The sequence below is a fragment of the Alnus glutinosa genome, chromosome 10 (assembly GCF_958979055.1).
Source record: "Alnus glutinosa chromosome 10, dhAlnGlut1.1, whole genome shotgun sequence".
In the NCBI taxonomy this organism is placed as follows: Eukaryota; Viridiplantae; Streptophyta; class Magnoliopsida; order Fagales; family Betulaceae; genus Alnus; species Alnus glutinosa.
In genome coordinates this window covers 506,648-533,053 of record NC_084895.1, presented here as the reverse complement: position 1 = coordinate 533,053, position 26,406 = coordinate 506,648, and the positions used below count along the sequence as shown (strand labels likewise).

The 26,406-nt window shown below is 36.2% G+C and overlaps 4 protein-coding genes across 6 annotated transcripts; 3 read left to right on the top strand and 1 right to left on the bottom strand.

Annotated features, from left to right (window-relative positions):
• The first annotated feature begins 2,974 nt into the window (after window positions 1-2,974).
• Window positions 2,975-9,888, top strand: LOC133879953 (uncharacterized). 2 transcript variants are annotated; one of them, XM_062318785.1, is made up of 9 exons: window positions 2,975-3,448; window positions 4,687-4,836; window positions 5,414-5,628; window positions 5,744-5,814; window positions 5,923-6,085; window positions 8,004-8,094; window positions 8,909-9,067; window positions 9,167-9,255; window positions 9,517-9,888. In XM_062318785.1, exons 1-9 carry the CDS (start codon window positions 3,121-3,123, stop codon window positions 9,607-9,609), a joined length of 1,359 nt encoding a protein of 452 aa, XP_062174769.1. In that variant the 5' UTR covers window positions 2,975-3,120; the 3' UTR covers window positions 9,610-9,888. The 2 variants fall into 2 exon arrangements, with proteins under 2 accessions (XP_062174769.1, XP_062174768.1); XM_062318784.1 differs by having other exon boundaries at window positions 2,976-3,448; window positions 7,923-8,094.
• LOC133879951 (linoleate 9S-lipoxygenase 6-like) lies at window positions 9,516-15,189 on the bottom strand. 2 transcript variants are annotated; one of them, XM_062318782.1, is made up of 9 exons: window positions 15,053-15,189; window positions 14,107-14,390; window positions 13,515-13,755; window positions 12,913-13,251; window positions 12,752-12,837; window positions 12,132-12,221; window positions 11,577-11,878; window positions 10,629-10,892; window positions 9,516-10,519 (listed from the first exon to the last, which is right to left on the bottom strand). In XM_062318782.1, exons 1-9 carry the CDS (start codon window positions 15,168-15,170, stop codon window positions 9,751-9,753), a joined length of 2,493 nt encoding a protein of 830 aa, XP_062174766.1. In that variant the 5' UTR covers window positions 15,171-15,189; the 3' UTR covers window positions 9,516-9,750. The 2 variants fall into 2 exon arrangements, with proteins under 2 accessions (XP_062174766.1, XP_062174767.1); XM_062318783.1 differs by having other exon boundaries at window positions 14,107-14,387.
• A 1,198-nt stretch (window positions 15,190-16,387) lies between these two features.
• LOC133879794 (uncharacterized protein At4g26485-like) lies at window positions 16,388-17,453 on the top strand. The gene is made up of 3 exons (XM_062318570.1): window positions 16,388-16,553; window positions 16,932-17,130; window positions 17,258-17,453. The coding sequence occupies exons 1-3, from the start codon at window positions 16,388-16,390 to the stop codon at window positions 17,451-17,453; spliced, it is 561 nt and encodes a 186-aa protein (XP_062174554.1).
• A 1,518-nt stretch (window positions 17,454-18,971) lies between these two features.
• Window positions 18,972-19,876, top strand: LOC133880547 (uncharacterized). The gene has a single exon (XM_062319499.1). It carries the CDS (start codon window positions 19,046-19,048, stop codon window positions 19,544-19,546), a length of 501 nt encoding a protein of 166 aa, XP_062175483.1. The 5' UTR covers window positions 18,972-19,045; the 3' UTR covers window positions 19,547-19,876.
• The last annotated feature ends 6,530 nt before the right edge of the window (window positions 19,877-26,406 follow it).

Here is a 26,406-nt window from a genome sequence, read left to right as displayed (position 1 = left end):
TAGTATTTTTATCAGGTTTAAGGTTTAAAGTCCCTTTGAGTGCAGACAATTCTTTGGAGCCAATCCTCCAACGAAGTCGAAGTATTACTCGATCCGTGTGGAGAGAGTACTTTGCACAGGTCAAAAGTTTACTCGAGGTAAATACACGAAATAGCCTTTGCCTTAGAGGGATTCGCAGTCATTAAGAGAGAGAGAGAGAGAGAGAGAGAAGATTTCTCAATTACCTTATTATTTCCACACCTAAAGCTAGGTTAATGTTTAAGCTTATAACCATTTAACATATCTTAGTGTTGGCCTCCAATTTGTTGAACAAGGTTTTACATCAATACCTAACAGATATGGCTACAGTTGATATTTGCAAATCTATTGGGCATTGTTTTACATCAATGCTCAATAGATCGCCTACAGATTGCCTCTTATTCCAAATTTGACTGTAGTGTATTCACAAGGTTTAGCTAGATTTTTGCTGGGGAGGTCATACTTAGAAGATGAGACTAAGCCTAATTGGGTAAGCCGAGTCATCATAACAAAATTTTGATAGAAAATCAATTTTAACGTACGTTTGGTTTAATGGTTTTAAGCTCAAACATCATTCAGTGATATGAGCTGGATAAAGGACAATCGTAACCTGGGTGGGGTAAGAAGTAGCACTTTGCTTTGGCTGGGTTTACTTGGGTTCTACTTGGGGTCTTATTAATTAAAAATATTTATACACGCGTGTGCAGAGATCATTCTGCTACGCTTATATAAGCTTCGCTTCATTACGCTATCTTATATAAACTATTAGCAGGACGATGACGGACCTAGCAGTCCTCCTGCTCCAAGGCCCTATAGTCCTTTCCACGGACCCTGGACTCGTACCCACGTTACAATTTCCAAACACAATTAATAAAAATGAGACTTTTTTAAATGCAATTTAACATTTTATAGAATATATGAAAGAGTGTTAATTTTTAATTTTTATTTTTTTAAAAAAAGGCCTTTAAAATTGTGTGTTTTTAAATATGTAGCGGGAAAACGTGATTTTTTTTTTTTCACCTTTCAACCGTTTATTTATTTTTTTTAAAAAAAGAACTATCAAATACAGTACTTTTTTGTGATGTTATTTAAAAGAAAAGTAATGTTATATACCACATATTTATCTCACAATACTGACGTGATGATTTCAATTAATTTGATTTTTTTTTTTTAACAATGACTAATTTAAGAGTTGTTTGAGACTGTTACATAGCATTGTGAGATAATTATAAGATAAAAAAGCAATTTCTAGCAATCCTCTTAAAAAAAATGCCCAGTTGGTAGGATGTTTAAAAAAATGAAGAATGCTATAAATCACACTTTTATCTCACTATTATCCAACTATGGTGACATGATAGTGTCAATTCACAATAATAATAATAATAATTATTATTATTATTATTATTATTATTATTAATGACCAATCAAATGGTGAATGTTATCATTATCTAACATCAACATAGCAAGATAATAATGAGAGAGTAATATGTTGTAAAATCAAATAAAATATCAAGATAAGATAAAGAGACAATCAATATGTGAAACTAGTTATTCAGGAACTATGCATTTGTTGTTGTTGCTAAAAATCACATCTAAATTGCAACTTTTTTTTAGCTTGGTTAATAGTGTTTTTAATGTTGTTGGAGCGTCATGCAAACGTTGTGACATACTTCTTAAAAAATGGACTGTTGAAGTTGTGGAAGCACTACAAAATAATAAAATTTCTATTGATCGTGGCTTGAATCAATAAATTAATCTAAAGAGACCTAGAGATATGCAATGAAGTTCTCATTATGGTGCAATTATTAGTCTTATTCTCATGTTTTCTTCTATCGCATTGAAGATATCGTGGAATATGGTTTATATTCTGAACAGAGAGCATAAGCAAATATACTAATTCAGTCGCTACAGACTTTTGAATTTGCTTTCAATTTACATTTAATGAAAGGTATTTTGGGAATTATGAATGAGTTATCTTAAGCATTACAATGAAAATATCAAGATATTCTGAATGCAATTAAGTTGGTTTAAGTTTCAAAGCAGCGTTTACATGCTAGTGATGCTACAAGAGAAGAAGGGTGAAACTCTTTATTTGAAATTTTTTTGTGTTTTATGCAAAAAAAAAAAATTGTTTGTCCCCAATATGGATGATATGTACCAACCTCGATCACGGCGAAAAGTTTAAAGCATGAAAAATTCGCAGCATTACCGTGTAGAACTTTATTATACTGTTATAAACATGCAACTTGAAGAACTTAATAATCGCTTTAATGAGACGAATTTTGAATTATTAATTTGTGTTGCGTGCCTGGGTTCAGATAATAAGGATAATATACTTCGTGTTGCTCAGTTTTATCCGAATGATTTTTCAGTAGTTCAACTTACCACTTTGGACAATCAACTTAAAATATATATCATTGACATGTGTTCTAGTGAAGAATTCGCAACACTTAAAGGTATTGGACAACTTGCTGAGAAGATGGTAGAGATGAAAAAAGATATTGTGTATTTATTGGTTTATTCATTGGTGACATTGTCATTAATTCTACCAGTTGCAACCACAACTGCTGAAAGAACATTTTCAGTAATGAATATTGTTAAAAGTCATTTACGTAATAGAATGTGAGATCAGTGGATGAATGATTGTTTAGTCACGTACATTGAGAATGATATATTAAGACTATCAGCAATGAAAAAATTATGTAGCGATTTCAAGGTACGAAGACTCGTCGAGGACAACTGAATTAAAATTGTAAGTTATATTTATATGTTTTAAAGAATAATTATATTTTGATGAATTATTTATTTATTGCGTTAGTTAAAATTTTTAATTTATTTTGTTTAACTTTAATTTTTTTATTCATAAAAAAAAAATTAAAAAAAAAAAATCTTGACTCTTCATGTTTGGAAGGTTATTTGCACTTAAGGAATAAAAGAAGAAAAAAAACAAAAAAGGAAAGAAATAAATACATCCCTGCATGAAACTTTTCTTGAGGAGAACACTCTCTACTGCCTACTTGAGTCTTCTCAGAATCTCAGCTGCTTTCTTTTTCACTCTGATACTTCAATACAGCTGCTGAGGACCAAACTAGGACCCAGAAAATGGCTTTGGCCTCAACATTTCGCCCAAATCCCAATCCCTGCACCAACGGCGTCGTCTCAGCTCCAAGGAGACAGTTTGGTAGCCTCGCCTTCGAGTCAAACACAAGCTTGTTTGGCTCCAAATTACTCGCCGGGAAATCCTTTTCGCTGTCCGCCCGAATAAACCGACCCGAAGCCGTAACATCCGCGTCTTCTCGTTCTTTTGATGTGGTGATCATCGGCGCTGGAATCATCGGGTTGACTATCGCCCGGCAGTTCCTGATCGGGTCGGACCTGTCTGTCGCCGTGGTCGACAAGGCCGTCCCTTGTTCCGGTGCCACTGGTGCAGGTAAAGTCTAGTCTCTCCTTGTGCGCTGTTTGTTTATCGAGAAAATGTTGACAAAGGAAAGAACAAGCGAACCACTTCCTTATACAGTACCAACTCTTTGGGTTTCTTGTGTCTCTGTGTGTATCTATATATTATATGCATATACATATAAACTGCTCCTCTCGGCAAAACAAATCTCGATTGATTTTGCTTCGACATAAAAAAATCCCAAATAACCCATCTTTCACGGCACAGCAAAATTGAAAAAAACTGATGACTTTCTCTTTAGAACACTTTCTCACGCTCGCACGCGCCGCCTACTTCCTCGACTGACCGATCATTCATTTATGAGTTATGTTTGCTTTACAATATTTGTACACATTTTGTCCGACAAAGCTGATGTGAAAATTGTTGCACAACATTACACACTTTAAAAAAATTAAAAATAATTTCTATGTCAGCTTTGTTGTACAAAGTGTGTACAAATGTTGTGCCGCAAATATTAGTCTTCATTTATATATAAGTAAAAGAATTAACAAGAGTTTCGATGACAATTAGACACGACGAAGTTGTTTGACATATATACGCTCCATTTCTTAAATTATTACTTGTTTTAAAAGCTTAAGCTCATAGGAAGAGATAAATTTAATCATTTAATAGGTGAGACCTAATACATGAAATATTTAACTGAAATTGGAGGTAAATGAAGGTGACATGGTTCGAATTCAAGACATCTGCTTTGATATCATGTCAAATTATCACTTATCTTAAAAAGTTGAGCTTATAGGAAGAGGTAAATTAAATCATTTAATTAATGCACCCTTGGTCCAGAAATCATATCAAAAAGTTTCTTCACTTTTCTGCAGTACCCTTTACTATTAATATAAAATAAAAGAAAAGCCTAGGAAGAATTTGAAAACTTGAGAGGGTAAAGTTGAAGAGTTGTATTGAAAATTTGAGATGATTGAGCATTACTAAAAAATGTGTGTATTTGGCAACTCAAAAACTTTATCTTTAGTATTGCATAGATAATTAAGCAAAAGATTGTTTATTTTAGTCGTATGGTTACTGTCTTTCTAAATTTTTCTTAATATCATTGTCACTTTCATTTCATTCAGGAAAATGTGAAACACTTATGTCATAGTGTGAGAATTTTAAATGTTTAGGATGTTTATTCTGTTAAAGTCTTTTTTTTTCTTCTTCTTTTTCATCCCTTCCTGATTTCTCCACCTTTGGTTTGGCATTTGAGCCGCTTCTAGGGCAGGGCTATATATGGAAGGTACACAAAACACCTGGAAGTGATAAATGGGAGCTAGCAATGAGAAGTCACAAATTGTGGGAGATGTTAGCAGAGAGCATACATGATCAAGGGTTGAATCCTCTAGAAGTGTTGGGTTGGAAGAAGACAGGTATTCAAACTCTAAACTTTTTTCAGATTACAAAAAAAAAAAAAGAAAAAAAAAAATTAATTTGGGAAGTGAGTGTAGATTGTTGTACACAATTCAGATTGCCATAGTTATGTCCATTCTATGCATAGCCCTTTGAAATTTTTACTACTTTCGATTTATTTATTTATTTTTCTCAAAGTTAGTTCTGAGTACCTGTAAATAAATTAATATCTAAATCTTGTCGAATAGCCTATGTGCTTAAAAATATCATATATGCTATGAAAATTTATTGAACTATTTTCTTTTTATTTTGACTTGTGATTTTAGTAATTCTTCACCTAAACATCATCCATGGTGCAATCATTACCTAAACATTCATAGAACAGATAAGGTGTGGATCAGAGAATGAAAAACCTACCTTACTTTTTCTATTGCTTACTGAGCACAACAGGAAGTCCTCAAGCAGAAATCACTTTGCTCTATATATCAGAAACTTCTTAAAAAATTATGGGATGATTTTAGTAAAAAAAGTTTCTTTTTCGAGATACAAAAGGTCAAATATTAAAACTATGGGATGATATGGAACTCAAATTTATAGGAAGCCTATTAATTGGTAGAACTCCTGGAGATTCGGATTTATTAAAAAGGAGGGTGCAGCAGTTATCTGAAGCTGGATTGCAAGCAGAGTACCTGTCTGGCCATGATTTGCTTCAAGAGGAACCTGCCCTTATGATTGGAGAAGATAGTAGTGCTGCCTTTCTTCCTGATGACTGCCAATTGGATGCTCAACGTACTGTTGGATATATTGAAAAGGTTAGTTATTTTGTACTTTTTGCAAACACTTTTATTTATTTATTTTTTATCAAGATAAATTATCTGCCGTTCATACACAGTATTATTTATATAGATAGATATGGTTAACATGTAGGGAAACAGACATTTTGCATCAAAAGGTAGATATGCAGAGTTCTATCATGACCCAGTGACATGTTTATTAAGGTTAGTTGTCACATTATAACATGCATTTGAAACTAGTGCCATGAGTGGAAAATGCAGCATGGAGGTGATACCAATTGTTAGGCTAACTACATATTCTTACATACTCAGGTCTGGCAGCCATGAGGAAGTTGAAGCTGTTCTTACTTCCAAAAATACTTTGTACAGTAAGAAGGCTATTATAATTGCAGCTGGTTGTTGGAGTGGGTCTTTAATGCATGAATTGCTTAGAGAATCGGAGATTTTGTTGGATGTCCCTGTAAAGCCACGAAAGGTAAGTTCAAATGTACCGACTTTGTATTGTGTCTATGTAGCGATTGGACAGAAACGCTCAACTGTGGCACAATTAGTTCAAATTCATTCAAAAGCGAATCCTTTGGAATATTCCATTCTTGTAGCATCCACTTCTTCGGATCCTGCTTGTCTGCAATTTCTGGCCCCATATTCTGGATGGGCCATGGGGAGAATATTCCCGCGATAATGGAATGCACACATTAATAATCTATGATTTTTTAGACTTGTTCCTGCACAGCTTAAGATTCCTTAGTTTGTTTTGACTGATGTCATCTATACTGCACTTGGTTAGGGGGAAGAGGAAAGGGAGGTAGAATTAAGAATTTTCCTTTACTCTGCTCATTTGGTTTGTTTGAGGAGTAAAGGATGGAAAATCACATAAACTTCTTTTATTGGCCCACCAAAAATTTAGTTTTGAAATAGGTCATTTTTGAAGTGTAAAGCTTCTGAGACAAGTCAAGTACAATGTTTTTAGCTTAAGTTACAAGCATTCAAGAAACCTTGTTTCACTCTTAATTTCCAAGATCTCGCTTGCCTTGCATATATATGTTCTGGAGTTTTGGGACGGGTTGCCCGTTGAGCGGGCAAAGGATTTGGGTCGCCGCGAGAAGTTCTTGGCTATCATGAGTGAGATGATAGCTCGCTAAACGTCCAAAGGCTAGAGGGAGCCTTTGTGGGTCTTGAGGTGTTTTGCTCTCGGGTTTTGGGTATATTTCCTTTTGGGTTTAGTTGGGTTTTTTTTTGTTGTGGGCTGCTTCTTGGGAGTTCCTTTGGGTTTGTTTGTTCTCTTTCTAGTTAGGTGCTTTCTTTGTATACTTCCGGTGTACTTAGGGGCGCCTTACGCTTTTAATAAAACTCTTTATTACTTATCAAAACAAAAAAAATGTGCGCTTATTTTGACCTCATAAGTTTCCTTCCTTTCCTTTTCATTTTCTTTGTTATTGTATTGTCTTGAGATAGAGGTCAAGTTTCTTGGACCCGCCACAACATACAAAGTACTCATGTCAGACATTACATGACATGACACATCATGGGTATGGGTGTTAGATGCATTTCTGGTATTCCCAAGTTCAAACATGTAATTAGAAATGGTGGACTTGATACTTTAGAAAATGATCCCTTAGGTACTTCTCTGATAAAGTTCTACTATTACATAAAAATTTGGGAAAACTTTAGTTAATCCCCTGAACTTTCACAACATTTGCAACTACCTCACCAAAGTTCAAAAACTCTTAGATTTAACCCAAAACCCTAAAAGAGGAGTGACATTGCAAAAAATTGAAAGTTCAATACACTAAATTGAGGGGGGTTTTTTTTTTGGGCGGAGGGAGGGGAGGGGGGGGGGGGGGGGGTAATCACAAATTTCGTGGAAGTTCAAGAAGGTTAAGTGAAGTTTTCCCTAAAAATTTCTAATTTGAGTGGAAGTATGTAACATGTGCATCATTATGTGAGTTTTAGTGGATAAATGAAAATTGGACACTTTGCTAATATGAATGGTTTCGTTCTTCTAAGATCTTGTGCACATATGTACTTGTTAACACATGCACACTTGACACAGGTGTCCCAGTCCTTGTGACATGGGAACGAAGTGAAGTTTCCAGCAAGACAAATAATGATGTGTTTGTGTGAATCCAATGTCAGCATTTATCATGGGAGGCTCAGATGTAATAAGGCGATATTAATGATATTTTTATTGTTGAAGTGAAGATACTATTCCATTGACCAACTTTTTTATGCAATCTTCCCTTCTGAATGAGTTAAATTAGTAGCTTGTGTTTTTGTGCAACACCCCACCTTTCCTTTGATCTGAATGGTAGGGTCACCTCCTTGTGCTTGAAAATTACAATGCCCTTCAACTGAATCATGGTCTAATGGAGGTGGGCTATGTCAATCATCAGACCATTTCAGCTTCTGGACCACTTGATCATGGGCAAGCCTTGTCCGTTTCAATGACAGCCACAATGGATGCTATGGGGAACCTTGTTCTTGGTACTATTTTTATATCTTTTATCATTACATGATGGACAGAACTTTCAGTTCTGTATTTCTTACTTTTTTTTTTTTTTTCTTATATAATTACTTCTCGATTCAATTGCAATGGTTTTGCATGTCCAGTCTTGGCCTTAAGGCTTTAAAACGTTGCTTTTGTTCTCTAATATTTTTAGTTACTAGGGGTGCACAAGCGGGTGGTTACTAACTGCCTAATAAATGTTAATAACCGCAAACCGGAGCAACGTGCCGTAGGACTCGGTGCGTGATATCAACGATTGTAAACTTTTGTATTATGTTTATATCATCGTATGTATAAATGATTATTTTAGCAAGAAGATCTTTGTGGTGCTGGTCATATTATTTCATGAATAATTGACTGAAATAACATTTACCTGTATCTTTCTGAACACCTTTTTTTTTCTTTGATTTGCTTTTTATTTGTTTTTTAAGAAAAATAAAAGAAGGAGCACTTCTCATTTGTTATGAGCTTTAAGATTCATTCAGCTAGATACTACATATACTATGGGGGATTACGAGCCCAAGAGTCTCATACTTGATGGTGTTTCAATGCTAAGTTGCCAAAACATGCATTTTGTAGACCTAAGCTGGGAGTGTGTTTTCCTGTCAAAACTCTCTGTACTCTTTTCCTTTTACTAGTCTGTCTTCAGAGATTTATGGGTGTGCAATAGATCACGTTGGCTGTTGGTAGAAATTCCAGTCTCACCTTCAACCTTTATTTATTTACTTTTCTCGCTGTTGAGTATTCTATATTTTCGGGACAAAACCATCAATCTAATATCTTTCTTTCCAGGGAGCAGCCGCCAGTTCTCAGGGTTCAGCTCTGAAGTGGATGAGCCTATCATCACTCATATATGGAAGCGGGCTGGGGAATTTTTTCCCACTTTAAAAGAATTGCCCCTTTCAGATTTCAGTAAGAGCAGAAAAGTGAGAATAGGATTACGTCCTTATAGTGAGTCCCAATCTGATTTAAAATCCTTTGGAACAGAGAATTATTTTTAAATAGTAGGCTTTTTAATATCTGCAATGATAATATCATTTGCTTGTCTAGTGCCTGATGGGAAGCCCGTGATTGGGCCTGTGCCTGGCTTGTCAAATGTGTTCCTTGCAACTGGGCATGAAGGACAAGGACTTTCTTTGGTAATTTTCGTACTCTCTTATTCTGCTAAAGAATGCATGGAAATCAAAAGACTTGCACAAGGATAAATTGCCCTGTATGCATGCAGGTTATTAGTCTTCCATTGCATTTTGTTGCTGGGGGTAAGCTAAATTGACCAATTTTGTGTAAAAAGTCCAGCTGTATTTAGCAAATGCCATAACACATTGCAGATTCCATTACCCATCAGTGAAGTAATATGCCATAATTGTAAAACTTATTCATCATTTTGATCCAATTTCCAGGCTTTGGGAACTGCTGAAATGGTTGCTGATATGGTGCTGGGCAATCCTGGGAAAGTTGATAATGCACCTTTTGCCGTCCCAGGCCGATGTTGATAAGATGAGTGCTAGGGCAACTATTATAACCCATGTTTTGACCTGCAAACCTGTAGAGCTAGAGCAACCCATTTGGAGTGGGACTTCACTTGTTATGGTTTAAGGTTATACAAATATACAGGATATGTTTCATAACACATGTCAAATGGATATGCTGTTAGGAATCCCCTTTCCTGTGATGCCCTCAAATCCAATATTTGATGTATCAGGGTATAAAAGATTGTATGGAATTTTGGCAGGACCTTGTCTGTTCTTGAGGCTAGGATCCCTATTCCTCTCCTTGATTTTTCTCTCTATATTTAAAAGTTCTTCAATGAACTTGTTAAATTTACGCCGAACCTCTTCATTGTCTGTCCACTCTAATGGCCTCTGACCCAAGTACATTTCATCAGATGTGTGATGCGATAGGACCGCCGCTAATGCTACACCAACGCTCATCTCAAATCTATCAGGCAACGTCTTAAGAAAGTATTGGTCTGGATCCTTGAGGAACTCAGCATATTCGAATGTTCCTTCCATTGGAATGAACTTCCGACATAGTGTGGGACGATTTAGTGGGTAGCCGGCATATGCGTATTGCCCGAAATTCACCGCAGCATGGAGGCCAGAGGTGATCCATATGAGAATTGTCAGAGCCTGTATTAGGCTTGAGCAAGTTGTCATTTTATACCACCATGACCAATATTGCTTATCACAGTGACCCATTGTTTGAATTTCCTCCCACCATGATTGGAGTTCTGAGTCAGCCTTAACAGAATCATCATCTTTGTAGAAGATGGAGCAGAAATCTGTGACCCATGTCTTGATGGCAGTCCATATGTCAAGTCCATCTTTTCCATAGGGATAGTCCTCGAAGAGGAGCTTAACTCCAGTGGGATTATTTGGATCTGGGTCTGTTACGGCCATACCTCTGGAGGAAATTTGCCATGAAGTTCTAATATCAGAATATCGTGGTGTTGAAGAAGATCTCTGTATCTAAAAAGAAAAAAAGAGAAATCAATATTAATTTTATGAAATACCTTTCGATTAGATCAGCAGGAAGGGCCTGGTGATCAAATCTCCACTCCTGGTAAAGCTTGGAAGACAACTCCATGGAGATTTCGCCAGAAAACAATATTTTCTCAAGGACTCCTCCAGAGTTAATGAGGATGCTCCGAGCCATTGCATTTACGTGCATGGTGTCTTTGAAATGAGGATCCAGTAAACGATGGATTGGGTGCACCTTACTCAACCGCCTTCTAGTGGCAATGATGAATGGCTCCACAACTGCATGGGTTTGCAACCTGAAAAAGTGTCATATAGCAACTACTCACAATATATCTTGTCACAAATATGTTACGACTATTGCAACTACACACCAATTTATCATATTTTGACAGATGTAGTGTATTTTAAGTGGTTTTTCATGTCAGCTCTTCTTCTTTTTTTTTTTTTTTAAAAAAAAAATCATTTAAAACATGTCATGTCAACCGATATGAAATGGTATTGAAGAACAGCATTACTTTATTAGAAATACTTGGCATGAGGTACAATGAGGGATCAAAGATATACCAACTATTTGGCTGCCAATAGCACGGCACACTATTTAGACAGGTAAACATAAATGTAGGCACTATTAAATGGTAAATATTGTTAAAATATTAATTAAATAATTAAAAATTCATTTTTTTTTTTTTTTTTTTTGTAAGTTTAAGCTTTTGAAAAAAGTGATGATTTAACGTGATATCATAGTAGAGGTATTGAGTTCGAACCTTGACTCTACAATTTACCCTACGTAAGAAAAGTGTTAAAATATTAATTAAGCTTGAAGATAAATGGTGATTTAACATGTATAACTTTTTACAATTTTGTACCATTAAATTAAAATATGTAACACTAATAACAAAAGTTTTACTGCATGAGCAGGTACTGCCCTGAAACACTAAGGAATTTGGATTCCCTTGAGTGCACAGAAGTGTTCCACTCACCAATGGCTGATTAGTTGATGATAAACAGAGTCATTGGCTGCAACATGAGCTTTAGCAAGCTGCCACAATGCTGCTTCAGTACCCTCACTACTTGCTGGAAGAAACTCCCTACTGATCTCTTTGCCACTGGAGTAGTCAGGCAAGCTAAGTTCTATCACTATTGGCTTTAGTGTGTTATCACTCCTTAAGAATAGTAGTGTTCGAGATGCATAGACACAAACACCCTTTGTGTTTATTCTGCCTAAAAATGGCATTAGATAGTCATGGTGATCCAAGATGAATATCCTCCATTGGTTCATTGCCTGTGACATTTATTGGAAGTCAAAAAGGAGGAAGTTGGTCAATGCCGGAAAACTGTCCTGAAATATGACTTGAATGTCTGATTCAATAGATTTTACTACTCAAATGAAATCAGTAGATTTTTGAGACTTGCAGCCCTATTATTTGATAGGCAGAGTGATCATGTGTTCAGTGTTCTCACCCGGGGAGAAGGCTAGGGGAGGGGAGTGGCGGGTGAGAAAGGTGAAGAAAGAGAGCAAAAGCAACATTGGTTACCTCATCAAGAGTCAGCCCATCAAGGCTCTTTTCTATGTTTGATCTCTTTATTGAACTCAACACTCCATTTTTGCTTTGTGGTGGAAATATCTGCAAGGTCAAATCATATTAAACATTTCAATACAGTTTGGCATACTTATATTTAGCTTACTGTACCTGGGAGTGGTAAAATTAGTGTTTGATATAATGGAATATAGTAGTCTAGGTAGCAAGGGCTGAAATATAATAGATGTAGCTTGTCTTTATGCCTTGTGCACTCGTTTCTCTGAATTGAATTGGGTCCAGCCGACCTAACTAAGTTGGGTCCGGCCGGCCTAGATCAGGTTAGCTTAGGTCAATGTAGAATGGATAAAGTCCGGCTGGCTAATAGGTTTCATTGTCAGTGGGCCAGCTTGGAGTTGTGCCAAAGATGGGTCAGTTCAATAGCTTAGAGAAGCCCGCCTCTAAAAGGTTTGTTATGTGGTACACCATATATAACTTTGCACAGATATGTGCTCGCACAACTTAAAATGTACATAAACTGTATATTGAAACTTAAAGCCAAGGTCCTAGCATTTCTTTTCCTTAATCTGACCTGAGCTGACAATTGCTTAAACCTGGCCCATAAGGGTGGTAGGTACCTTCAAGCTCTTGATTCGTGTTGGATTAACTCCAGCAAGCATTTGGCGCCCAAACTCCTGATCATCCAGCCATGCCAATTTGTTTTCTGAAAATAGAAAACAAAACTGAAAATGAAATTGTCTGTTGCACTGTCTGTATAAATTGACAATGGGTACTTCACCTATTATAATTTGAGGCAATAGAAACTCCAATGGGTTTTCCTTGCTTGCATGAATAACTTCTTTGTAAAGTTTATCTGGTACCATTTTCTTTAATGTCTCTTTAACCCATTTCTCCACTACTTGGTTCCTTTTTCTAGAAAAGATGCTGCTCGTCTCTTCAAATGAACTAAAACTCCTAGAATCTTGTTGGAACATGTCTGTCTCAGGGAAAAGGAAATGTACAGCAGCCTGGACTACATTTGATATCAACTCAGACAATTTCTTGGGGCTTAACTGCTCGTCTGAAGGAACATATATGTCTAACTTGCTTCTCTCTGGACGGCTCTCGGTCAGAGGATCTGCAAAGTAGTCATGAAGAAAAAGGAAAAAGAAAAAATTGGGTTTGTCAGATTTTGAGCCATGGTAGAGATAGAACATCAGCCCTCTCCTTAATTTTTATTTTTTTTGGCTTAATTTTTGTACAAGTTAATTCTACATTGTGCTCCAACTTTAATAGAACAGATTAGGGTTCTCTGTGGACTATTTTAATTGAAATGAGGGATAAATTGCAGAGTTAGGGTTCGAATTCAGAATTCTTGATGAGACGAAGGAAGTTGTATACCTGCATTGCTGGGGGGTCGACCTGTTCTTCCCCTCCGAGGATATGGATGCTGTCTAAATCCCCCTAAGACAGGTCTCACATGTTCTCGACCTTTATCAGGATTGCCAAGATCATTGTAGCAGTCATAGTCATAGATTCTATCCCATTCCTTCCTCTCCCCAGTTCCATTTCCTCTCAATCCCTGGAGTTCTGTCCTCCTCAGTTCCCTTAGACCACTAGGCATTCGGTTTGGAAGATAACACTGAAATACAGACATTACTTTGGTTGTTTGATTGCATATAAGGCTCCGTTTGTTTCTGCATAAAATATTTTATGTTCTTTGTTTGAAAAACATTTTATAGTGTTCGACTTGTGTAGAAAATTGCCAAATTGCAAGCAATATAGGCATGCAATTATGGGAGAGTAGTAGAAAATAGTTTACGTAGATGAGATTCATGAGCAGCATAAGTTATTTTACGCCTTATGAAAGTTATTTTCCTTAGTCAACCTGAAAATATATATTTTTCATGTTAACCAATATTTTACGCCGAAACAAACGGAGCCTAGGAGTATATAAAGAAGTCTAGTAAATAAAATTTGTTCCATGACTTACTGTGTTTGAGAAGAAAACTCGATTAGCTTTGGTATTTTTGACAGGGTATATCCAGGAGTTGCAGTTGAAGTGGATAGTCTGGTTGAGGGTTTCAAGAGTTGCAGACTCAAGGAAGAATTTATGCTTATGTTCGCTTCTCATGACCAAAGCTCCTGGAATTCCAAAATCTGGCTCCACTTTAAACTTCAGTTTATATGTTATGGTTTTCATGCCATCAAAGTTGTTCATTTCTCCATGTTTGAGGCATGCTGCTTCCTTTGCGGACTTCCCTACGCCAGATCCTGCTGCATGTCATATATATATATACATATATGAAGGAAATATGTAACTGAATTAATGCATGCCTGTATATCTTAATCAACTCTATAAGATATTAGATAGGAGTAATGTTGCAACAAATGATATTGTACACACTTTGTACATACACTCATATTTGGTGTGAGACCTATGCATGTGTGACTCAGTGAGACCCATGCATGTATGATGGGTCTCACATACATGAGTCACACACCAAATGTGAGTACGTGTACAAAGTGTGTACAAATAATCAATCTCTAACGCTACATACCACACAAATATCTCATAAAGCTGATGTAGCAAGGTCTAATAACCAGTGATTTTTTTTTTATTATTATTTATTTAGTAATGCTAGAAACCACATTTTTTTATCCGGCAATTATCTCACCACGCTGATGTGGCAGTTCCAACCAACCCTTAAATTTTTTTTATTTATTATTTTAATAAGCACTAATCTAAACGTTGGTTAGCACTGCTATGTCAACCTTGTGAAATAAAAATTAAGTTTCTATATGTAGCATTAATTACCGATTAGACAAAAAAAAAAAAAATGGAAAAAAAAAAAAAAAAAAAAGGAGAAGAGAAGGTATTTATTTCTTATATATAAATTTCTGAAACAAGATGAAATGATTGGGCATGATCGAGTAACCTGGGGTGGCTTCAGTGCAACCAAAGATCCGAAGAAAAATGGATGAATTTGCAGGAGGTGATTGGCCATGAAGGATAATGACAACCTTCCCGTCGATAGTACTGCGTCGGCGTTCCATATTGGCCGGCCGCGCTCTCTTTTTCCCGGTTAACTCATGATGAAATTCTTTCTTTGTGCATTATATATATATATATATATATTGAAAAACCTGAACATGTTTTTACGTGCCTTTGGTTTTTGGTTATGCATATGATACCTTTCCTCCATCTTAGGTTTCTTCTCTAGTGAGCTAATATAAAATGCCAAAATTGTTTAGTGAGCTAGCTACTATATATATATATATATATATATATATATATACACCAGACAATAATAATAATAATAATTAAGGTAAATTTTGATATAGGTTTGTGGTATAATTTTTAGTAAACTTTGCTCTACTAAAACAATGGCATTATTTTTTTTATTTGGATTTGCGGTTTCAAAATGTGTGTTTTAAAGAACAGCGATTTTTAAAAATGTAATTAAGTTTATTTTCTTTATTTTAAGTGAAATAGAGCGAAATTATTTTAAGGTTAAGATCTTATTTTATTTCATTTAACGGTGTGTATAATGTCACATCATTTAAAAATTTCAAATGACGTGATAACATATTCACTACATGGAGAATAGCTATAACCGCACCGCATAACTGCTTTTAAATTTGGGTGTGTTAGGCCTTCATTTGACTTCTTTGTAAGCATGTTTTAGATGATTTTGGCCCTTTTTTTTTTTTTTGCCAAATATATGGTGTCATTTAAAACTTTATATGAAACGATGTCATTTTGGTGTCATTTATAAAATATATATAATATATATGAGTAAACAGTTAGCGGTTAGTGACCGCTTCTGCTTACCACTGAAATCGCTAATAAAAGCGGTTGGGTGATTAGCAGTTAGTGGACGATTATTAACCGCCTGCCTTTTCACCCCTAGTTAATATAACGTGTTTTTCATTTTCTTCATCTATTGCTAGGTAAATATACAAAAAGGGCCCAACCAAGAATTCAAAGAGGCACCATGAACAACAACAAACTTCGGTAAACAAACAAACCTTAATGGGGAGCCATAGGGAAAGAAAACGAGGAGGCCTCACCACATAAATGCATACATGCATGCATGGAAGCCTTCCAACTTGAATTTCTTTGGACTTAATGATAGTGATTTTAATGATAGTTCAATTCCACACATACACACACACACACATATATATACACACATATCCCACATATGAAGATGTTAATATTAATTTACAGAAGAAATTTGAACATTTTTTTGAAATTCAAAGAGAATCAAATGGGTGAGTGTAGTGTAGACAACAATGGAGCAGAGAAATGGATAGAGCATTATAGCAGCTCTCATAAAATACTTGTGGGTGAGGGAGATTTCTCTTTTGCTTCATGCTTAGCAAAAGCATTTGGCACTGCTGCCAACATGATTGCCATCTCTTTTCATTCCAAAGGTATAAGTCGGGTGCCGTTACCTCTTCCATCTCTCTCTCTCGGATAGGAATCCACAGTAATTACCTTCTCAAATTGCTAGCAATTTAGATATGGACAGATAATTTAAGAAAGCTTATATGGGATTCACCTGTCCAAATAAATTATGGTATGCCCGACTACACTCATACGGGTAAGTGAGTCCCATACTAGACATTTCATATTACTTGCCTAAATTGTTACCAATAATTATGATCCCTATCCCTCTCGTAATTGTTAGTTGGGTAATATGACAACATTCTTTCATTTATTCTTGTTAGACATTTATTTATGTCTTCCCTAGCCTATTTGATACTTGGTATATATGTTTGTTTACATAATTTTGGACATGTATACCAAAGAGGTGTTGATGAATAAATATCCAAATGCCATGACCAATTTGAAAGAACTGGAGGAGCTCGAATGCACTGTTTTGCATGATGTGGATGCCCATGCTATGAACCGACAACCTCTTCTTCATTCGAAATTGTTCGACAGGATTGTCTTCAATTTCCCTCATGATGGTTTCATTTGGCCAGAAAATGATAAGCGCCAAATCAAGTAAACCTTCTTTTTCAGTTTTTTACTGTCTATTTGGATCTGCAATTTCAAAATGTGCGATTTAAAAATTGCGATTTTAAAATGTGCGTTTGAAATTGCGCTTTCTTTCTTCTTTTCTTTTTTTTAGGCTTCACAGGAAGTTGGTTAGGGGATTCTTGGGGAGTGCAATTGACATGGTGAAAAAGAATGGAGAAATTCACATTACCCACAAGACGGCTCACCCTTGCAATAAGTTGGAGGTGGCGGAGTTGGCAGAGGAGATCGGGGCGTGTTCAAGGACGACGAAACCTGAATTTTTTTTTGATGGGTTAAAGCACAAATGAGAAATATATTGAGATAGAGAATCAAAGCTTCAATGAAAAATATGTCAAGATTGGAGATTAAAACAAAGAATAATTGTTTTTTAATATATTTCAATTTTCAACTCAGTCACCTATTAAAATACAACTCAACATTCTTTTACATCTCGAAAATCATGCTTATAGAGTTAAGAGCCATTTCTTTCATTAACATTCACGTAAACATAATTGGAATATCTTGTCAGTCGTCAGAGTGCATAAAATTCTCCATAATAAAAACTAGGAAAAAGATTATCGTCTTATTGACAATATCTCCCCAAACTATCAATTGTGTCGATACCTCCCTTAAACTACAAACAAATTTTTCGAGGCAATGGTGTGTGGGCTTCGAGTACACCAAAAATAATGTAGGAGCTCTCGGCCTGCATTAAGAAAGCAACTTTAGGGCAATTATGCAACAAGAGTTTTGGGCTGTGTTCCAATTTTGGGCGTGCGTGGATTGTTTTTTAAGGGCCAAGGCCAAACTAAAATTTTTTGTAGGGCCAAAACATAAATATTGAGGGGAGGAGCCCTACCAATTATTAAAATCTTTCAAAGCATGGGAGGTCATGTCCTAAGCTTGTGGAGCAGCCAACCCTTGTTTTGGGGTGAATCAGCATCCCCTTAATTAGGTCATCCCAAAATGTCGATGATGATGGGATAGTTCCGTCATTCCAAAATAGGAAGAGGTTATGAACTACTCCTTAGCCTTTTAAAGGGGTATTCGGCTACTTCTTTAGAGGGCGGTCGACAAGGAATATGATTCCCTCCATTTACATTTAATAAAATTGATGTTATCTATTTCAAATGAAATGTCAAGATTTAAAGTTGTTATCCGTGTGTATGAAGTCAATATTGACACGTTTTTTAAAAATTTAAATAATATAAAATCATCTACAACATTAAATACATAAACTTTATATCCTGACCATAAAATAGTTAGTATCTATTTTATTTGAAATGAATGGAATCCTACTCTGATCGGCAACCCCTCGAACCGATCTCTCTTTTATTTTGACTTAAAGCACATAGGCCATTTTTCGTCTCTCACCAACATCAAAAAAAGGGATCAATTACAATGAAATAGTAGTTGGAAGCTGACGAGTGTTACAAATTGGTAGTTTTGAGTGTCTTTGCTAATCCTAATTTAGGAAAATTTTGAAATTTTAAGTCCAGAACATACACGTGAGGTCATATGTGCCATTTCATGTCCATTTTAACACCAAATAAATCAATACTTTGAGGGTCAAGTGTCCTAAACAGTTATTTGATAGTGCTTTTGCAAAAGAGTAATGCTTGTTGTACATAAAGTGCGTGCATTTTGTATTTTTTTTTTTTTTTTTTGTTTTTGTTTTTTAAAATGAATACAAAAGAGTTGTGTATAAAGTGTGTACACTTTGTGTACAAGAAGCATTACTCTTTGCAAAATGGGTGGAGAGGTATATATATATATATATATGGGGAAATATTAGAATATAATAACAATGTTGGGGAAAACACAGAAATTCACAAGATTTCTCCCCTTTAGTCCCAACAGGCAACAGCAATTGTGAACCGTGATAGCAAGAAAGCAAGCAATGGCGATGCTGTCACGGCTAAGCAGCCTCCAGAGAATCTCCTCCCGAATCCCCTCCAAATCCGTCCTGATTTCGCGCTCCTCCGCCACCGCCACCGCCACCACCAGCGCCACCTCCACCTCCACCTCCTCCTCGAAGAAAGTGTCGGATCGCATCGTGAAGTTGTTCGCGGTGGACCCGGATGGCCACAAGCGCGAGGTGGTGGGGCTGTCGGGGCAGACCCTGTTGAAGGCTCTGACGAACTGCGGGATGATCGAGCCGGCCTCCCACCGCCTTGAGGACATCGACGCCTGCTCGGCCGAGTGCGAGGTCAGCATCGCCCAGGAATGGCTCGAAAGGCTCCCCCCTCGCTCCTACGACGAGGAGTACGTGCTGAAGCGCAACTCTCGCGCACGCGTCCTCAACAAGCACTCCCGCCTCGGCTGCCAGGTCGTCCTCAACCATGACCTCCAAGGTATGGTCGTCGCCATCCCCGAGCCCAAGCCCTGGGACATTCCATAATTCTTCTCCTTTCCTGTGTTGTTCTTCGCTTTCCGTTCAATAAATTTGCAAAGCTCTTTTGTGTTAAGAGACTAATTTTGTTTTGTTTGTGTTAAAAGATTTGCCCTTTCAAGATTTGTCATAGTGGGCATGTTGAAGCTTGTTACTTTCTTGTGTAATTTATTTGTTCTGTTATTGCTTCCCTTGCTTTTGGGAGGTTAATGATGGGTTCATGGGATTGCTGGGGAAAGTGTAAGAGTTGAATAGGGGATCTTTGAATTGTGCGCAACTAGTTGTAAGAATGATAACAATGCATTGATGCACACTTTTATGACAATTCAAATTGTTCTTCGGGGCCGTGTTGAGATAGTTCTTAAGGAGGCAATAATACTGGTCATAGATGTTGATAATTTATTATCGTTGGAAGGCCCAATTTATATATATATATATATAAAAAAAATGGTTGATAGTTGTTTGTTGCTTCAAAGCTTAATGTTGAACTTAAGAGTTGGTGCTTTGATCTATGTTGGTGCCAATCCTCATCAATCCACCAAGCGCAGGGAGGCATACATTGTACTTAGCACCTCCCTAGATTTATATGGTCCAATCTGACACCCCTGAATGATGATACGATGATCAACTGATTGGTTGTTTTCTTCTCCCTAGATTTTGTAGTTGCTTAAGTTTGACCCATTTACACACTAGGTTGTTCAGATCCCTTGTAATGTCTTGCTTGCACTAACTATTTCTAAACATCTTTTCACACAAAAATCCCACCTTGAACATGGCTAGAGCCCATAATTACATGTTACTTCTGTTTTTGTTTTAAAAAAACCTGTTTTCATGCGCAATTGTTTTTTTATGTGAACCCATTTTGTTTGATTTACTGCTTGAGAAACTCTTGAAATCTGTTAGAGATGATAGTTACTTTTTGGTTGTTGAGAAGATATAGCAAATGAAAGAAATAAAATTTAAAATTTGGATCTTAGGTTTTGTTATTTGACATGCACCAGTATATTTGGCTTATTACTTAATTTTGTGGGAAGACACTGTTACAATGGCCAAAAATTGTGGTGGTCTTAACAAAGCGGGATCCTGAGAGAGTGGATCTTGACATAGTCGAAATTATTAACATGAAGTGGTTGCAGTCTAGAATCAAACCTACCCACCTGCACTTGAGGTGTTTTATTCTCTATGATTTGTTAGCTCCCAAATGGAGAGTCAGGGTATTCCATTCATTCTCATAGCCCAAAAGATTTCCTCTCTTGATTACTTGTAGAATCAGAGAATCTGTTTTTTTTTTTTATAAATAAAGTATATTTCAAAAAGCGCAACCCAAAGTACACAAGATATATACATGATACCCCTGATTCAATGAGAAAAAAGAGCACAAATCTAAAAAATCAGAATAAGAACACTTAGAAATATATTGTAGTGTCACTATTTACATAAACAAGGTTTGTATCACCAACTTTTTCAAGTTAATCGAACCAGTTTCACAATCTTCACAATTGCGTGCATTCCGTTCCTTCCATAGACACCACATCAAACATAATGGTGTCATTCTCCAAATCGGTACCAACAACCGGTTGCCCATTTGCCACCTCCAACTCCCCAACATCTCTATCACCGATCGCAGCATAACCCACACAACACCAAACAACTGCAATATCGTACTCCACAATTCTGTAACAACCATACAATGCTGGAACAAATGATCAATAGACTCTCCACAAGTCTTACACTTTTTTTCTTATTGAGAAAAAAAAAAAAAAAAAAAAAAAAAAAAAAAAAAAAAGGGTTAAACCTACGTACAAGAAGAGTATACAATATGGACTCAACCCTATAAGCTGCTACAATACAAAAAGCTAATCAAATCAATCAAATTTGTAGAGACAAAGTTAGGAACATTAACAAGAACCCAACCTAAGAGAGATCTCAAAAAAGAAGATTTTAGAAAGAGCACGTTTGTCTCATTATCCTCGAAAATACGACGATTCCATTCTCTCCAAATGCTCCACATTAAGAGGGCAGGAATAACTTTCCAGATAGCATCTTTGGGATGTCCCTCCCTTGTACTTTCTAGCAATGAAGAAGTTCTTGGATGTTGTTAAGCATAACTCACGAGACTCCAAAAAGATTAAGGATACAAGTCTTACACATATAGCACAACTCCATCACAATAATATTTCTCTTGCGTAAATTATCCAAAGTTATAATTTACCTTAAAGTCGTCGTCCACACAAAAGAAAGCCACTCTCGGAGGAATCTTAACTTTCCAAATACTATTCCAAGAAAAAGAAGAATTTATAGGGCTAGATAATACCTTATAGTTTCACTTCAAATGATTTCCTTCTCGTAGGAATCCAACAAATTTTATTCTCTCCTTCATACCTTACTTTAAGAGAATACAACATCTCAAAAAATCTAGAGACCACTTCCATCTCACAATCATGTACAAGTCGAGTAAACAAAATATTCCACAGAATGTTACAAATTTGTTTCTGCATATTCTCCCACCCATTTATCCTTACCACACACAATAGTAAACAGTTCTGGAAAAAGAGGCTTTAAAGGTAAATCGCCACACAACACATCATGCCAAAACAAAACTCTAGAACCGTCTCCGACCTCATATCTCACATGAGCTGCAAAAGCATCCCAACCCCTCCTAATACACTTCCACACTCCTACTTCAAAAGAACCCCCAACCTCCTTAGAACACCAACCACCCCTCATTCTACCATATTTAATATCCACCACCTTTCTCCAAAGAGCATCCATTTCCATAGCAAACCGCCACTTACCCAACAAAGCTTTATTAAACTGAATCATATTTCTCACTCCAACCCCCCCGAAACCTTTGATGAACAAATCGTAGACCAATTAACCAGATGAAATTTAAACTCATCTCCAATACCTTCCCAAATGAAATCTCTCTGAAGTTTTTCCAAACGATTAGTTACTCCCACTAGAATAGGGAAGAGGTACAAAAAATGTGTTGGCAAATTCGAAAGAGTACTATTGATCAATGTTAACCTCCCGCAATTTGATAAATACAATCTCTTCCACCCCGCCAATCTATTTTTCATTTTCTCAATAATGCTAGTCCAAATATTAGAATCCTTATACTTAGCACCCAAAGGAAGACCCAAATACTCCATAAGAAGCGAAGCCGCACCACACCCAAGAATGCTAGCCAACTCCTCCACATCCTCTACATTACCTATAGGAACAATCTCGGATTGAGGCAAGTAGATTTTCAGCCACGAAACCACTTCAAAACATAGCAGCAAGCATCTCAAATCTCGGAATTGTTCAACAGGCTCACAAAAGATCAAGGTATCATCTGCAAATAATAAATGAGACACAATCATAGCCTCCTGATATCTCGAGCCTACAGAGAACCTAGAGAGTTGCCCACTTCCCACCGCTGTAGACAACATCCGACTTAAAGCTTCCATCACCAACATAAACAGTAAAGGAGACAAAGGATCCCCTTGTCGTAGACCTCGTGAACTACTAAAAAATCCCAAAGGTGACCCATTAATAATGATAGAGAAACGGACAGTTATACAATGAGCAATCTAACCTCGTCATCTCTCTCCAAAACCACATCTCTCCAACAAATAAAGCAAAAAATCCCAATTTACATGGTCATAGGCCTTCTTTCTCCAAATCCGATTTGCAAATAATACCTGGTGTTTCAGAGCGAAGCCGACTACCTAAGCATTCATTAGCAACCAATATAGAGTCCAGGATTTGTCTCCCCTTGATAAATGCAGTCTGAGCATGAGAAACAATTTTCCCTAACACTGACTTCAACCTGTTTGCCAGAACCTTCGAAATGATTTTGTACATTTCACCTATTAAACTTATAGGTTGAATATCCTTGATTTTCACCGCTCTGGCTTTCTTTGGAATAAGCGAAACAAATGTAGTGTTTAGACTCTTCTCGAATTTTTCACTGTTATGAAATTTCTTCAAAACCGCAATAATATCAACCTTTAAAACCTCCCAAAACTTTTGGAAAAATGAGTAAAGCCATCAGGACCAGGGACCTTATCACCTTTGAAATTCTATACTACCTCCCAAAGAATTTTGTTTGGCTCGCATTCTTTGAGGTGGTAATCTCCAAATAAGTTTGTAGCTTATCTTTTGGTGGCAGTTCTAGTGGGATGATTTGGACTTTTGTGAAGCTTTGGTTTAAAAATGGGTTGTCTTGATGGTATTCATTTTCCTTGGAAGAATATTTGGAGGACTAAGGTCCCGTTGAGGGTAGCTTTTTTTGTGTGGTTGCCCTTGACAATCTCCATAAGCGGAAAATCATTGTAATGGATTGGTGTGTTATGTGTAAAGAGAATGGAAAGTCTGAGGATCACCTTCTTCTTCATTGGGAGGTTGCTTGTGCCATGTGGAATGTTTTCTTTAAACGTTTCAGGTTGTCTTGGGTTATGCCAAGACAAGTTGTTGACTTATTTGCTTGTTGGTGGACTGCTAACAGCACTCAGAGTGCCATTGTTTAGAAGATGATGCATTTGTGTCTTTTGTGGTGTTTATGGCGGGAGAGGAATGATAGGGTGTTTTGAGGATTGCGAGAGGTCTTTGGAGGAGTTGAAATCTTTTTTCTTAAACACCTCATACCTTTGGACAGCTGCATATGTTTATCTTTTAGTGATTAGTTTTCATGATTTTCTTGTTCTTTTTGTTCCTTTTACCTAGGTGGCCTCTCTTGTATTACGCTTTTTATAAAATTTCATTTACTTATCAAAAAAAAAAAAAAAATGGGACGCCTTACTCTTTTAATGATTTTCGATTACTTAAGGTAACATTTGGTTGGCTTGTTGAGTGAAGTATGACCAGAAATGTTTGAGCCATATTAGGTCAGTCCTTCAGAGGAAATATTAGTTTTATCATCACAAAATATTATGAGGTTGAGTTGCTACAAAAACACCCCAGAGATTCAAAAAACAAAAGAAAAAGAAAAAATAAAAATAAAAGAAAAGAAAAGAAAGAAAGAGATGAACAAGTAAAATGTAGGCAAAAAGGATGTAAGAGTAATTTATCTGCTTTATGATGCTATTTGTGAACTAATAGAGATTTAGGTTTTGTAATGTTGGATTGACAGGAAACGCAACTTCTTCATAGCATGCTGCCTTCTGGGGATTCTTTTCTTTTCTTTTATATTTTTTCACCTCTTTTGGGATTTTTTTTTTTTTTGGGGGGGGTTCTTCCATATTGGTTTTCTTTTACCTTGATCTTTTAACTCTCCCTCTGATAAAAGAGAAGAAAGCCAACCCTTGATAGTGAGAAACAACTACAATTCAACTTTTGCCAATACAGTACAAGGGGATCTAGTTCATGGGTTCTTAACTTGTTCAAGGGGGTAAGTTATGACTGTCAACTAAACTGTTATCTATTTGCATTTTTCTATAATGTTCTACTCGTGCAAATGTAAAATTGATTGTTACGGGCCTCTTTGGCAACATTTCTGTCTACTGTTGTAATCACATTAGGGTTACTAGTAAGCATAGTATGATCTAATTGGTGCCTCAAATGAATCAAATAGTAGTCATCAAACAGATGCACAAAGAGAACTCAACATAACACTTAACACCTAAGAAAAGAAAGAACTTTCTAAAGAAAAGAATCCTAACACAAGGCTAGTCATTGCAGTAGGCATACTTCCATGCTGACAACTGACAGGGTCTTCTATTGAGAGGTGAATTAGATACAATTTTGCAGTTGGTAAGTTTCATATGAACATCCTTTATTACTACGTGAAAAATGATTTCTTCAGAACGACTCTAGCCAGATTCCTGTCACACCAATGGGGTACCCAGTCTATCCTGAGAATGGTTACAATCGGAACTAACAGTTTATTTGATAAAACTTTTTAGAGGGTGCTTTTTGCTTTTTGGTTGTGATGTGACATAAATGTGAAAATAGTTTGGAGTATTTTGTGAGTGATTTATGTTTTGATTTGTTTGTTAATTTTTTGTTTTTTTGTTTTTTGTTTTGCCAAAAAGCAAAAGACTACCTGTTGTCAAATGATGCATATCTTTCGACATGGATATGGCTACAATTAATTCATTTTCCTATGACCCAGTTTGTTTGGAGATAAAACAGCAGCTCAATGACTAAATGTTCTTTATGAAAAAACCATAGTCATAATTCCTCTGCAAAAAATGCACAGCGGAGCACCTGTATAACCCAACTGATCTTTTATAGTCAGCCAATTGTTTATGATGAGCAATGCGATGAAAGTATGCCTGGAAATCGTTCCTAAATGCCATACCAGCAGTTCCCACCAATACACTCAAGGCATACTTTGATTTCACTCTTAAGTGTAGGAACAGTCATATTTCCCTGAGCAGCTCCTTACAAACAAATATGTAATGCCAATCTTTCAATTTTTGCAATGTCCTCTAATTTACTGTTAAGAGTTGCAATGCTCCATTTCGTACACAAAATGATAAATATTTAGAAATAATGAAAAAAGTAATTTTCCCTTAAACTTTTTGTCTTATTAATTTTTTATTTTTTATTTTTTTGAATATTTTGCTTATTTTGTGTTTTTTTTTTTTTTTAATGAATTACTTGTTTTCATTTTCTTCTAATTTTTAAAAATGGAAAACACGATTGATTTCGATGTAGCAAATTTTTCCTTATATTTAATAAACAATATTCCTTTTGATTCATTCTGGCATTATGTTTGCTTCTCCTTAATTTATTTTAATCCAAGCCCTGAAGCTTGCTTTCTACCAACCGTATTCTGAAGTAGGTCAAGGTCAGACCCAAGTGGTAGTTGCAATAAAAGAAAAGAAATAATCTTGTATTTATTATCAGCCATATATATATATATATATATGTATGCATGA

Coding starts and splice junctions, on each gene's coding strand:
- LOC133879951 (XM_062318782.1), bottom strand. CDS start 15,170: ATGGAACGCCGACGCAGTACTATCGACGGGAAGGTTGTCATTATCCTT. Junction 14,391..15,052: donor TTGCACTGAAGCCACCCCAG/GTTACTCGATCA, acceptor TATGACATGCAG/CAGGATCTGGCGTAGGGAAG. Junction 11,879..12,131: donor ATGGGCTGACTCTTGATGAG/GTAACCAATGTT, acceptor TAAATGTCACAG/GCAATGAACCAATGGAGGAT.
- LOC133880547 (XM_062319499.1), top strand. CDS start 19,046: ATGGCGATGCTGTCACGGCTAAGCAGCCTCCAGAGAATCTCCTCCCGA.
- LOC133879794 (XM_062318570.1), top strand. CDS start 16,388: ATGGGTGAGTGTAGTGTAGACAACAATGGAGCAGAGAAATGGATAGAG. Junction 16,554..16,931: donor CATCTCTTTTCATTCCAAAG/GTATAAGTCGGG, acceptor TGTATACCAAAG/AGGTGTTGATGAATAAATAT. Junction 17,131..17,257: donor AATGATAAGCGCCAAATCAA/GTAAACCTTCTT, acceptor TCTTTTTTTTAG/GCTTCACAGGAAGTTGGTTA.
- LOC133879953 (XM_062318784.1), top strand. CDS start 3,121: ATGGCTTTGGCCTCAACATTTCGCCCAAATCCCAATCCCTGCACCAAC. Junction 5,629..5,743: donor CTGTTGGATATATTGAAAAG/GTTAGTTATTTT, acceptor GTTAACATGTAG/GGAAACAGACATTTTGCATC. Junction 5,815..5,922: donor CCAGTGACATGTTTATTAAG/GTTAGTTGTCAC, acceptor TTACATACTCAG/GTCTGGCAGCCATGAGGAAG.